The 13,342-nt window shown below is 36.1% G+C and overlaps 1 protein-coding gene and 2 non-coding genes across 3 annotated transcripts; all 3 read right to left on the bottom strand.

Annotated features, from left to right (window-relative positions):
- Positions 1–1,010: 1,010 nt before the first annotated feature.
- On the bottom strand, positions 1,011–11,893 carry LOC117410520 (mitochondrial import receptor subunit TOM20 homolog). The gene is made up of 5 exons (XM_034017126.3): positions 11,653–11,893; positions 10,001–10,047; positions 9,517–9,598; positions 6,296–6,438; positions 1,011–1,728 (listed from the first exon to the last, which is right to left on the bottom strand). Exons 1-5 carry the CDS (start codon positions 11,774–11,776, stop codon positions 1,684–1,686), a joined length of 441 nt encoding a protein of 146 aa, XP_033873017.1. The 5' UTR covers positions 11,777–11,893; the 3' UTR covers positions 1,011–1,683.
- Positions 3,930–4,069, bottom strand: LOC117411643 (small nucleolar RNA SNORA14). Its single transcript, XR_004545834.1, has one exon. It is a non-coding gene; the product is annotated as a small nucleolar RNA SNORA14 (small nucleolar RNA).
- On the bottom strand, positions 9,150–9,283 carry LOC117411642 (small nucleolar RNA SNORA14). The gene has a single exon (XR_004545833.1). It is a non-coding gene; the product is annotated as a small nucleolar RNA SNORA14 (small nucleolar RNA).
- Positions 11,894–13,342: the final 1,449 nt, after the last annotated feature.

Here is a 13,342-nt window from a genome sequence, read left to right as displayed (position 1 = left end):
TGTAATTGTCGTTTCATTCTTAACATCTATAGAATCCGCTTTTTTCTATCTATTTATTCCACTCAACTCCTAGTCCAAACTTAATTTCTAAATTCCTATTTACGTCTTTGTTTTCATTCCTTTATTTACATTTATTTTGTATATATTGTAGATGCGTTTGCATTGCATTTTTATTGCATGTAATTTATATACTTTTATATTTTGTTTAATTTTCTGTAAGTCTCGTTGGATAAAGGCATCTGCTAAATAATAATAATGTAAACCTAGAACAGTCCTGTATATAGAAAAACAAAACAGCTACATTTCCTGTACCTTGATTCAACATGTGCTTGTGGGGCTCACAATTATAAGTACATCAGTAAGACACAGAACAGTATTGTACATGCCATGACTTTCATAACTATCTAATATACACATTTAAAAAAGGATCATAATTCAGCTTGGGAAATTGCTACAAAAGTGATTTTGCATACCACCACCAATTGCGCGCGTGTGTAAGTCTTTTTTTAGATGTTATAGTAATAAAATAATGACTTGGATTGCATTATTGTGGAGTTTGGTGATAAAACAAGTGATCAGGAGATGATTTATCGGTATGCACTACTATGTAGAGGTATGTGAAAAACACAGCGAACAAGGGGTAGGGCGGGGCTGGAGATGCAGTACTGAGTGTCCTGTTGATATGCAGTGCCTTTTAAACCTGTTTTACTGTGAAAAAAATACTTAAAACAGCGCATCTAAAATAAACTGCGCATGTGAAAATAAATTGGACCTGACGCGCCTGAGACGCGCTGAATAAATGGACCGCTAAGGGTTTAAAATAAATGTCATAGGTGGTTAGAATGCTACAGAGCATTGTCATTATGGAATGAATAAGAAACAGCTTGGTAACTTATGTTGAGTAAATCTCAATTAAAAAGTGAGGAAATGTATTCAAAAATCACTTGCCAAGTTTTCAAAATAAGGCCCATAGTGTTGGATTAAATTATGGAATACCCACACACAGTGTATTCACCAGTAACGTGCATCATTTATTCACAAAGTGACCACTTTACATAACAGAAGCAATAACTCACTTTGCACTTCCAGAATTTGTGAAACTGCCAATAGCTCTCCTATGAAAGAAACAGCCCATTTCTAGAACCACATGCCTGAAATTGTCTACAGAAACTGTTATGACAACTGTCAAGTACCAATACAATATGTATTTCAATAACATTCTTCATCATTAACATTTGTATGCAAATAAAAACTGCGATTTCAGGGGTATTTCCATATTTCTTTGTGTGCTTCATGCCAAAAACACAAACAAGACTAAAAAGAACAGGGGTTGTGAATTCATGGTAAATTCTACATTACAAATCTTATCTACAATATTACATATGGAGCGTCCTGGGCTACAGTATGACTGTAGATTGTCTAAAAACAAATGACATGGTTTAAGACAGGGACAAATATTTACTCAATCTGATGAAAAGTATAAAAATATCGGGTCAGGGACAAATACATACAAGTGAAACCAAATAAATCTGAACAAGGGTTAAAAGAGGAATCATTAATCTACTTCTCCCAGAACCGAAGCTGCCCGTTGAGTTTCAGTTTTCTCCTGGAGGCTGCCACTGTGGAGCTGGGTGAGATATTGAAGGATCTCTTTGCTGTTTGCACCCCAGCTTGTCATCCCTCTTACTCGATGTCATCTTCAGCTAGACTCTGTGCGCTCACAATACGCTGGAAAAATCAGGAAAGAATCGGTGCAAAAAAATGTCTTATTAATTCTTATTATCAGGAGTCGAAACCAAATGCACACCAGTTTTTATTTAAGTCACAGTAACACTGAAATGGATATGTAAAGCAATTTGGTATACTCTCCGGTAATGCCTGTGCTTTGAAGCCATGGCATATGGTAATCAAAACCATAGCTATTGAAATGCTGCACCACATGAAAATAAAAAAGTATTATTATTTGTTTATTTAGCAGACACCTTTATCCAAGGTGACTTACAGAGACTAGGGTGTGTGAACTATGCATCAGCTGCAGAGTCACTTACAACTACATCCCACCTGAAAGACAAGGAGGTTAAGTGACTTGCTCAGGGTCACACAATGAGTCAGTGGCTGAGCGGGGATTTGTACCGAGGACCTCCTGGTTACGCCCTTTTCTTTAACCACTGGACCACACAGCCTCCACAAAATGTACCTCTTGGCTTTGGGGCTTTAGTGAAATGTGTTTTGATTGGTGCGTCACCCATGAAGTTTCTCTAGGAACATTTCACTACAGCTCATTTTGTTAATTTCTTTTTGAGTTTATGAATATTGTGGCTGATTTAGTAGGATTTCAGGTAAGCTTCGTACTTGCGATTGCTGAATCTCCCGACAGGAAACAAAAAACAAGTGCTCCCCCTTTATAACACTGTAGTCGGCAGCCACAGTTAAAAGACCATGCTGTTTGTGTTCCGCCTTATAATGAGAATACTAGTGTTAGTGTAATGGCATTATGGGGCAAATGGGAGCCATGACCATGCCGCCTTATAACCTGTTCCATAAATGGCTGCCTATAAGGGGGGAGCACTGTATCACTCGACTTACAGACTCGATTAACTGCGTTTTGGTTGATTGTCTGAAGTCTGACGAAGGCTTTTATGTTAACTTAAATAAAATAAAATAACACTTGCCACATGTTGTATGCAATTACGTCAATCAAAATTATAATGGGCTGTCTGCAAAGGGTTAAGTGAAATTGTATTTATAAAAACTTATTTACAATAAGCGACTGCTAAATGTGTCTGGGACCATGTAGAAAATTATTGCATCAGGAAATTTGTTTCATCCATTTTTTTTTTTTTTAAATGACAATTGACGGTAAATTAAAATCAGGAGTAGTCTATAATGACTTCCGCTTTAAAAGTGATACAGAACAGTGGACAGACTTTCAAAGCATTTTCTCAAACCTTAAATAAAAGTTAAATGCATTATACAGTAATTACTGGTTTGTAGTTTACTCTAGAGCAGTGGTATTCAACTCTGGCCCTCGAGATCAATTCCAGTCCTGGTCTTTATTCCAACCAGGTCCTGAATTAAATTGCCTCACCTCTGGCCCTTGATCGAATCCAGTCGTGGTTTTTACACCAGGACTGGATTCGATCGAGGGCCAGAGTTGAGTACCACTGCACCTAGAGCAGGGGTTCTCAAACCAGGTCCTGCTGGTTTTCATTCCAACTGAGTTTCAATCACTTAACTAAACCCTTAATTTTACTAATAATTTGCTTAATTAGCCCTTTTTAATTGTGTTCGGCTCTTAAACAGTTGCAGTTCAAGTTACTTATAAAATGTTATAGCTAACTTGAAATCTGCAGCTGTTTAGAACAGAAAACAAAGTAAGAAAGTCTAATTATGCAAATTATTAGTTCAATTAAGGGTCTAGTTAAGTGATTGAGAGCTCAGTTGGAATGAAAACCAGCAGACACAGTGGGTCCCCAGGATCGGGTTTGAGAAGCCCTGGCTTGAGAGAGAGAGAAAAAAAAAAATCAAAACCACTTTAAAAATATGCCCAATCGTTTTTATGGTTCTTTTTTTATATAAAATTATTAACTTGAGGATTTTTTTTGTGTGTATGCGTAGTGGACACAACATGTTTTTTTTATCTGAAGCAAGCATTTTCTACTGCTATAGAAACTAGACATGTATATATCCTGCAAATGCTGTTTGATTTAAAAACACCACAAACTATAACAATAAATCTGCTTGTAAAACAATACGTGAATAATAAAGAAAACCACAACCTTCTGCAACCTTCCACCCACCCCACTCTGAACAACATTATTATACTGAAGGATGTGACCTCTATCCATTGTGTGACACACAGAAATCTACATCCACATTAAGTCAGTGACCTACTCCAAGTATTCAGCTGTTTTCTGATTTTATACTAGAGTAATGTCCTAGACGTGAAATAGCAAAGAGGCACTGTTAGAGACTCTTCACTTTGGAAACATCCAGGTGCATGTTGCTTTTGCATTCCTTCTTGTCCCAGCAGCTATCATAAACTACAGGGGGGTTTAAAAGAATGCACTGGCTTGAACTTAAATCCCAGAAATAGCCCATTTTCAGAAGACAGAAAAGTCTGTATCGTGGATTCAATTCAAACTTAAGACTTCTGTATCTCACAATTCTGTATGGTCTGCATGATGTTTAAGTATCAACATGTTAACATTCATTTATTTAAATCACCAGGGATCCTAGTATTCCGCAAAAAAATAAAAAAAATAAATAAATTCTCAGATACATAATTCTGCGTTATTCCGCAATTGAAATAAAAGGCTAAAATTGAGTGCCCCCTGCCCCCGTCAGATAAGTTAGACAAACAGTACTATTGAATAATGTTTACAGGAAATATTTATTGGTACACTTTCAAATTCGAAGGAGGTTACAAGCTTACCATCAATCAATTTAAACAAACGTACCATTTTACTTTACAAGTGAGTGTGTCTCAGTTTTATTGAAAAAGTATGTTTACTAAATTTAAAGCAAAATTGCCTGTGTTGATTAAATATGTGTACTGATTTGGTTATAAACAACCAAAAAATGCCTTGCATGTTTTTTACAAATGTAAAAGAAATTTCTCCGACAGCTTAGAAAACTCGTGTTTTTCCACAGGAAAACGATTCCTAGGATCCCTGTTTATTAGGGCTGCTACGATTAAATCGAAAATCAATTTTTCGATCAATTCCATTTCATATTATTATTATTATTAGTAGTAGTAGTAGTAGTCGTAGTAAAATGTAACTGTGACTGACAACCTGTTTGGAAAGGTGACTTAAGTTTTTGCCTACGTCCGCTGCAGTTAGTGCTGCTGCAATGCAAGCTTACTCGCAAGCAGCATCAATTACGTGTAAATAAACAAGTATTTTTATTTAATTACAAAAACATGATTACTGTTCTATATAACATATTTTAAACTACACGTGAATGTTTTATTCCATTTATATGGATTCCCTGTAAAATAATAGGATTTTCAATCAAATATAAACAAGTAGCTATGGTGACGTCACCACTAAATTATGCAAATTAGTACAATTGAAGGTTCAAACCTTCCTTCAGTAATGTGTTCCGAACCTCTGAAAATGGGATTCAAATGATTGCTAGTAAATTATAATGCAATCACGTTAAAGTAAACTATTTGGTATTTAAGATTAATTTTGGTGAATTAACTATTTACTGGAATCAATTGCATCTTGAACTGACTTGTTTTAAACCTTGACAAAACACAGTACGTTCATGCTTAGCAGATCCTCAGTCAGAAAGTGTGACAATAGAAAATAGGATTTTTTTTTTTTATTATTTTTAATATAGGGTTGATGAACAGACTGGGCTAAATCTACGAATGACAAACAAGCAAGAGTGTTTATGCACTACATTGCTGAGGTAGAAAGAAGGCAGCTGCAAGAGAAAATAAAAGGTGCAAAGTTCCTGTCAGTGATATCATACGGTTCAACCGATAGCACTGTCATATAAGAGGAGCTAGTACATGTATGATTCTGCCAGAAAGGGCTGGTGACTGTGCGCAGGAGGCTGTGTGGTCCAGTGGTTAAAGAAATCGGCTTGTAACCAGGAGGTCCCCGGTTCAAATCCCACCTCAGCCACTGACTCATTGTGTGACCCTGAGCAAGTCACTTAACCTCCTTGTGCTCTGTCTTTCGGGTGAGACGTAATTGTAAGTGACTCTGCAGCTGATGCATAGTTCACACACCCTAGTCTCTGTAAGTCGCCTTGGATAAAGGTGTCTGCTAAATAAACAAATAATAAAAATAATAAGTGTGTGGAGAGGGCAGATGCCCAACACATCTCAGAAGCTGTATCTTCACTCATGAGGCAGATTGTTTCAGACCCTGGTGAGACTGCTCATAAATGTTGCTTGTTTTTGCAGTTTCTTTTATCGTCGTCGCCCCCCAGGAACGATGTTGGCTGGTAAAATGTCTGTGTGGCCGGTGGATTTTTCCATCCACTAGCCATGGTGGCTAGTGCATGGAAAAGTTCATTTCAAGCCCAGTTCTGCTGTGTTAAAGAACATTACTACCTACATATTGTACATTACTGCACCGATGGATCAAATTTTTTTTAAGCCAGTGGTATGTTTCAAACCATGGTACATTATTGTTCTTTGTTATTGGATCTCTTTTATAAAATCAATCGGTTTTGACGTCATAGGTTTTGCCAAGCATCCTGCCACCCTAGTCACATGACATACGCTTTGGTATTTCTTAGGAAACTGGCCAACCTTATACATACAGGTACCTACCTGACTGATGGTTGGGAGTTTGGTTAGCAGCATCTGGAACACTGGTGGGGGAAGCGTCTGCTGTAGGACCTGTAATAACTGTTGAGGCTGTCCGCAAACAGCAATGGCGTTCGTCAAGTGATCCACCCCCTTCTCATAGTCTCCTGAACAGAGGACAACAAATGGGAAAGTGAGCAGGCAAAACACAAGCATATCAGGTAGCTTTAAATAAAGAATTATGCTCTTTACAGTATACAGCAGCTGTTCCTATTCATAAACACAAAAAGACATTGTAAAAATCATCTAGGATGGTTGCTGCTGTATGTCTCCATATTCAGATTACCAAGAGCAAAGTTGAGTATTTTTTTAATTCATGACACAGAGTAGGTATTACAATTCTTTATACAATTGAAATAGAATCCATTTTAACAAAGAATTGTAATACCTACTCTGTGTAGTGAGTGAAAAAAGTAGTCAACTTTGCTCTTGGTAATCTAAATATGGAGACCTACAGCAGCAACAAATCTAAATTAATTTCTTTGTTTACACACTAGCTTGATTTCCTAGATGATTTACAATATTCTACGATCCCAATACTTTATGAAATATTGCTGTACTGGTAACACCAAAGAATTTACCGTTTCTGTGACGCTTTACATTATTGAGGTCAATAATTGTTTTACTTGAGTAAGAAAACAGAGAACCACCAGTTTATAACACACTATTTAAATGTGCAGTAAATGGTAAACAATGCACAGTGAAGCACATTCACAAAATACCTCTTTCAAGAATTAAATTGAAATAATTGTTACTTAAACAGGGCATATTTAATGATGCAGCATAGGTAATGGCATTTTTTTTTTTTTTAAGGATTTCACTTAGATCTAAAATATTATTATTATTATTTATTTCTTGCTTGTTAATTAACATTACCGTTAACATTTGATGTCAAAAGCATTTACCATCTATGCAAAATCTGCTAAATTGCGAAACATCGTTTTGTGTCACATTCTTCAATTTCTTTTAAAATAAATTGTGTTACTAATTTTTAAAACCAGGAAAATGTAAATAAATATGTTTTATTCAGGGAGGCCAAAAGTTTGTATCCTAGCAACGTGCTGAAATTGGCTACCTACTGAACCAGCACTAAAATAGGTGCATAACTACATAATCAAAGTTTTAATGCAAATTGGCAAAAGGAGACTTCAAACTAGGGGTGCACCGATAAAGATTTTCTTGGCCGATACAGATAGCCGATGGTTATCTATTGATAGGATACCGATAATAATAGACAGTGCAGGTAAGCAACTGTAAACTACTAGAACAAGACATACGACCTATATTTAAACTGTTTTATAGTTATGAATGTTAAAAATGAACAGATATTGTTTGCTTGTTGTATTTAAGACAAAAATGAACATGTATTGTTTACTTGTTGCATTTACGTCAGAAAATTAATACAAAGAATAATGTAGTATTATATTGTGTGCTTGACAGCAATTTATACATTTGTTTTACAACAGTCACACAAATAACATTTTGCATTTGTACTAGTAAACATACTTCTGTAGAAAAAAGTGACATTAACTTTTATAGCTACTTGCTGTCAAACACTGCATATTATAACTTCTACCTATATTGTACAGTAGAAAAAATGTATGCCAACTACAATGCCAACTATTAACTTGTGTTAATTTTTTATTGTAAGCATACACTGCTTAAATGCAGCACAACTTACATTGTTCACTTAATCCAAAAAAAATGGTCAAATATTACATTTCTGGTTACAAAATGCAGTCAAACTTGAATTTGTTACTTAGAGACAGCACAGTAATCAATTCCTGCTTCAAAAGGCCACCGAATACACCTGCAACAAATGCAGATTAAGCAAGATAAACAAAAAATACAAAGGCCATTTAAGTAAATTGTATAATAATAATAATAATAATAATAATAATAATAATAATAATAATAACCCAGCAGTCTGCGTTAACTAAGAGGACTTGTTTTGCTCTTTGGACGCGGAGGAGTGCTGACCAGTACGGAGGCAGGCAAACACTCCAGAGTCTTCAATATTCAAAAGACAGCTTTTAAAAAAAAAAAAGCATCAGAATAATATTCTACTCACAGTTCATCGTTGGATTTAATGTAGCATCAAGTCTGTTCTGTTGCACACAACTCTGCTATTCTATTGTTGTCTTCAGATATTTAAAAAAATTCCAAACACCGCTCTTTTGAAACATATTTACTGCAGGTTAATCACATGTTACACAGCACTGGGAAAATGACTCTCAGTGTTCTTGCGTCATTAGTATAGTAAAGTACACCTGACCAAACATTACATTCTGTGCTGGAAGAAATTCAAGCATGAATATCAGTGTAGATTAAATCGGCTAAAATAACAAACTGCCAATCACCAATTGTGTTTTTTTTCCTTGTATCGGTGCCATGCCGATAGACTACAGATTAGGTGCACCCCTACTTCAAACCGCACTCATTGGTTCACCAATATGTAATCGAAGTTCAGGAAATTCAATGGATGATCAGTAATCGATGCACTGATTAACTGTTGCATCTCTAATGCTCATACATAAACTAAGATTACCAAGAGCAAAGTTGTGAGTCCGGCAGCACCGCCACCACACACCTCGCTCACCCCAAGCGTCACTCGGTCATGTTAGTATGTGAAATGTACCTGCCCCAGTCCAAATCAACCTTTGGCAGGTTCTAATTTCAAACACTTAAGCAATATACATGTAAGTGGGGTATACTGTATAAAGATTTGTTTGAAGCTTTATGCAAACTGAAAATCGCTTTTAGTAGGAGTAAAAAGTTATAGTAAAATGGTTATACTTTATACATCATAGCAGGTGGGAGGCAATGTCTAGATGTGAAATAGCAAAGAGACACAGACAGACTCTTCACTTTGGATACATGTACATTTTGCTCTGGCATTCTTTCTTGTCCCAGCAGCTATAGTGAACAACTGGGGGGTTTAGAAGAATGCATCAACTTGAATAATAGGGACTATATTTTCCACTGTAGCCTTATAGTGCAATCACATATATACTTACTTTGTATATGTGTTACAAAGGTATTACTAGTCAGTACAGTTATTGGTGTTCCTTTCCCTTTTCTCAAGTTAACATTATATAGTGCAAGATTAGGATTTGTAAAACCAACAGATTACTATTCCAAGACAACGTTTATTTTGTGTAAAGGAAAATCATTAAAAGTCTTACCTTGTGCTAATAATTCCTCTCCGAGTTGAATTTCTTCAAGGAAGAATTTCTGAACTGCTTCAGCATCTTTCAGATCTGGCAACTATCAGTTAAAAAAAAAAAAGGATGTCTACATTATGACACAAAAAAACATGCATTTTACATTTATTTGTAATTTATTAAGAAACCACGTCAAAGTTTGATGCATTTATTTAATTCAAGAACAGTACACAAGAGCGTTTTAAAGCCAACACTGAAAGCTAGGTTTAAACTGTCAAGTTATGCCAAATTCAGGTAGGAGTGTGTTCTTGTTAAGCAGCATATGCAAAGCCGACAGTGAAAAGAACAAAACTTCCACCCACATGAAGGCCAGTTCTGTTTTTAATTGGAAACCTGTGCTCAAAACAGAAATTATCATTTGCTTTCAGTTTAAGATATTTGTCAGATATGTCCCAACTAAGTAATTTAAATAAATTAATATAAAATAAATAAAAATGTTTCTTACCTTAGAAAAACCAGCTTTGTCCTTAGCAAGTTTCTGCTTTCTCCTACCTGGAGAAAAAGGAATAGAAAAATAAAATGTTAAAAGGTATTTAGTAAGACACTGCAGCTAGATCTTGCAAGACCAACAATCTGGTTAAAACAATACTTGCACCTTTATGCATCTTACGCACAGACACCACAGCAGAATTCTAGAGGCGAGGTTTTTTCTAGGGTACTAGGGTACTGTCCTATATGTGAAATAGCAGAGAGACACTGAAGGAGACTCTTCACATTGGATAAATCTAAGAACATTTTGCTCTTGCAATTTTCTTGTCCGAGGCCCTATTGTGAACTGCAGGGAGGTTTAAAAGAATGCACTGAATTGAAAAGGGAACTTTCTACATTAAAGCATGTGAAAGCAACCAGTCAGTTGAAAAGTGCAGAGGTTGAAATCCATGCGACTGTTCTTGCTTTCTGTACTGAGGCAAGCCTGAGACTACCTAAATCCATGATCTGGCCTCATTCACCAAAGTACACTAAACTGCATTTAATAAAAAAATAAAATCGGTCTCTCACATTCTGTATAAGCTTTTGCTGTTACAATTGCAGGGGAACATATTTTCTATCTGGTGTATCATAAGCATACACAGAGGCACGCTAAATTATTACTATACAGTATAGACATAGATCAGTTAACAGATTATACTTACGCTGGTTGTCAAAGCCTTTGTTGAAGAATTACTTTTATTTTTACCTAATGAGCTTAACAGGATCGCGTGTTGGCCAAATGATCCTATCAGTATCACCGTTACAACGTACGTTAGCAGTTCTAAATAGATGTATTGTTCACATAATTGCGCACACGGCCCACATTACAGTACAATGTAATGATATCTTCATTTATAAAATATATTCAACTCCACTTCTATTTATTCCTAGCATATTCCACCACCTGGGCGTTATTACATGGGCCTACAAGTCCACACGAGTACCTTGCTGCTGAGTGCCAGCTCCTCGTGTTTACACAAACCCTAGTTTTCTGTTTTCAAACATTCCTCTTAATATACAGATGGGGCAGGGAGTACTAAATGTGCAATAGTGTAAATAAAACTAGCTAGAAGAGACATACAAAATAAACAGAGGGACTTGGTGTATACAGTACAACCACTGCAAACAACGGATGGGCGAGAATTCTAAAGTGTAATTTTTCAAAAACGTCTCGTTTCCAATGAAAACCTCTAGGTCTTATTTTCAAGCTTCGCGTTACCTTAACACAAATCCCTTTCACAACAACCAAATCCTCATAACGTACTAACTATACTAAACAGTCAATCCCCTACTTATAAAGACTTGTGAATGAAAGGTTCAGTGTGCGGCCTTTTACATGGTAATGTCACGAGTTGCCTCGACTTTAGGCTAAATACGTTTTAGGTGGATTTTCATCTTATGTCACATAATTAAATCAAAATAGAAGTATTGCATATCTGCACCTTAAACTCAATCGTTTTTATTTATACTAGTATTACTGAATACTTGTATACACATATCCAACCACCTCTTCACCCTGTTATACCGAACGATTAACCCCCCTTTCAGCGTTAATCTCCCGATACCAAGCTGCACATGATCTCTCCCCCTTGTTCCCCACACAGCAGAGCCGAAGAGAAGACTCACGTTCCCGCAGTCGGTTCTTGAAGTTGGGGTCGTTCCGTCTTTTCCTGTCGAAGTAGATGCAGTAGCCGATGAAGAGGGCCCCACAGACCCCGGCGGCGATCGCACTTGTCTTGCCCCCCATCATGTCTCTCAGTGACGGGAAAATTGGACGCTCAGGATAAATCAGAGAAAGCGCATAACCCCAACTCACAGCACACCTTCCACTGGTGAAAAGGACCCCAACCCTAGATCGCTTCCATCATAAACCAGTGACTCGAGCTTCTCCAGCTCAAACGCCTGATTAAAAAGACACAAAAGAGGGGAACCTAGTGTAACATTATGTTCTCTCGATATACATAGATGCATTTTTAAGCATAGTTTCTGTTTCTCTTTTATACCCATTAACGACTAACCTAATAAAATATATTAGATTATTATTTTCAGGCACTTGTACTGCACGGCCGTGTATGGGTCCTCCTGTGAGTCATTCAGCATGGCATTGAAATGCAGTGCTATTCAGTGCTGCCAACTGGGCGGTTTTTAATTTTTCAGAAAGTGATGCTTGGCGGGTTTTCTATTTTTGGGCAGTTTTAACACAACGCTGCGTTTCTTTTTAACATGAAATCTCTGCCATGATTAATATAACACAACAAATCAGAATATGAATAAGAGCGCACACACACTGCCCTGTCAACAAGTATCCACCAATAGGATTGTTGTTTTTTTTCCCGCGGGAAAATAGTTTTTGAGTGATGAACAAAAACCCCTCAGGTCCCGGCCGTTGCATCCTGGCTTTAATGTATCACATCATTACAATAAATAATAATAATTTTAAAAAAACTGCATTTCAAAAGAGATTTGTTTAAACCTTATTTAAACTGTTAGTATCACAAGGCAGATGATGGAGTAGGTTTTTTCTGGCCATCTCGACAATACGGTGTGTGACACTGCAGTGTGCACTGTCTTGTGAGTGTGAATTAGATTTTGGCCAGTTTATCTACATTTTGTATAGGCAAACCTAACATGCAATATGTTATTTATTACAGTAACGTAAGTGCCTTTAAACAAATGTAACTGTGTTTCTAGATAAAAAGCAGACCGTCATATAAAATGTACATTGTAATAATAATAATAGTTTAAAATCACTTTAATTTACGGGCTTTTAATGTGAAACAACTAAATGCGATTTTAAATCAAGTCTTTACTTTCTCATTAGAAGCAGAATGAAGAAAAACGAAAGCGCAACATTTTAATAAGTGACTAGTCTGTATTAATGTTAATACAGTACAATCACGAATAGTGATTGTAATAAAGTGTGTCCTGCATTCGTTCTTTTTTAAATTATAGATGAATCGCGTATTAAAATGTTGGGCCCTGGTTTGCCTAAAGTTTCTTCGTTATGCACACAGCAAAACACATACATTAAACCAATTTTACTACTTGGCTTGTAAGTAGCACGGATCAATCGAATTGTTAAAGAACACAGAAAAACAGCAACCCTAAATATATAATAATAATACAAGTTATTAATTAGGCCTAACCGTTAAAAATGAAATATGTAATACATTAGAAAGCTACTTGTTAATAAAAGAAACTGTCCCTTAAAATTTAGCATGATTAACTCCTTTATAAATGTCTTATTTTCAAATTAAAAAATACAGAGATTTTTATTCATGCTGATGTTTTTCAGTTTTCATTGTATTTGAAAATA

This window comes from Acipenser ruthenus, chromosome 6 (assembly GCF_902713425.1).
Source record: "Acipenser ruthenus chromosome 6, fAciRut3.2 maternal haplotype, whole genome shotgun sequence".
Taxonomy (NCBI): Eukaryota; Metazoa; Chordata; class Actinopteri; order Acipenseriformes; family Acipenseridae; genus Acipenser; species Acipenser ruthenus.
This window is presented reverse-complemented; position numbering and strand designations above follow the sequence as displayed.

Excerpts from the sequence above, each read along its gene's own strand:
- LOC117410520 (XM_034017126.3), bottom strand. The coding sequence starts at position 11,776 with ATGATGGGGGGCAAGACAAGTGCGATCGCCGCCGGGGTCTGTGGGGCC. Across the intron at positions 10,048-11,652 it reads CAAGAACCGACTGCGGGAAC|GTAGGAGAAAGCAGAAACTT; the intron begins GTGAGTCTTCTC and ends CTTTTTCTCCAG. Across the intron at positions 9,599-10,000 it reads ACAAAGCTGGTTTTTCTAAG|TTGCCAGATCTGAAAGATGC; the intron begins GTAAGAAACATT and ends TTTAACTGATAG.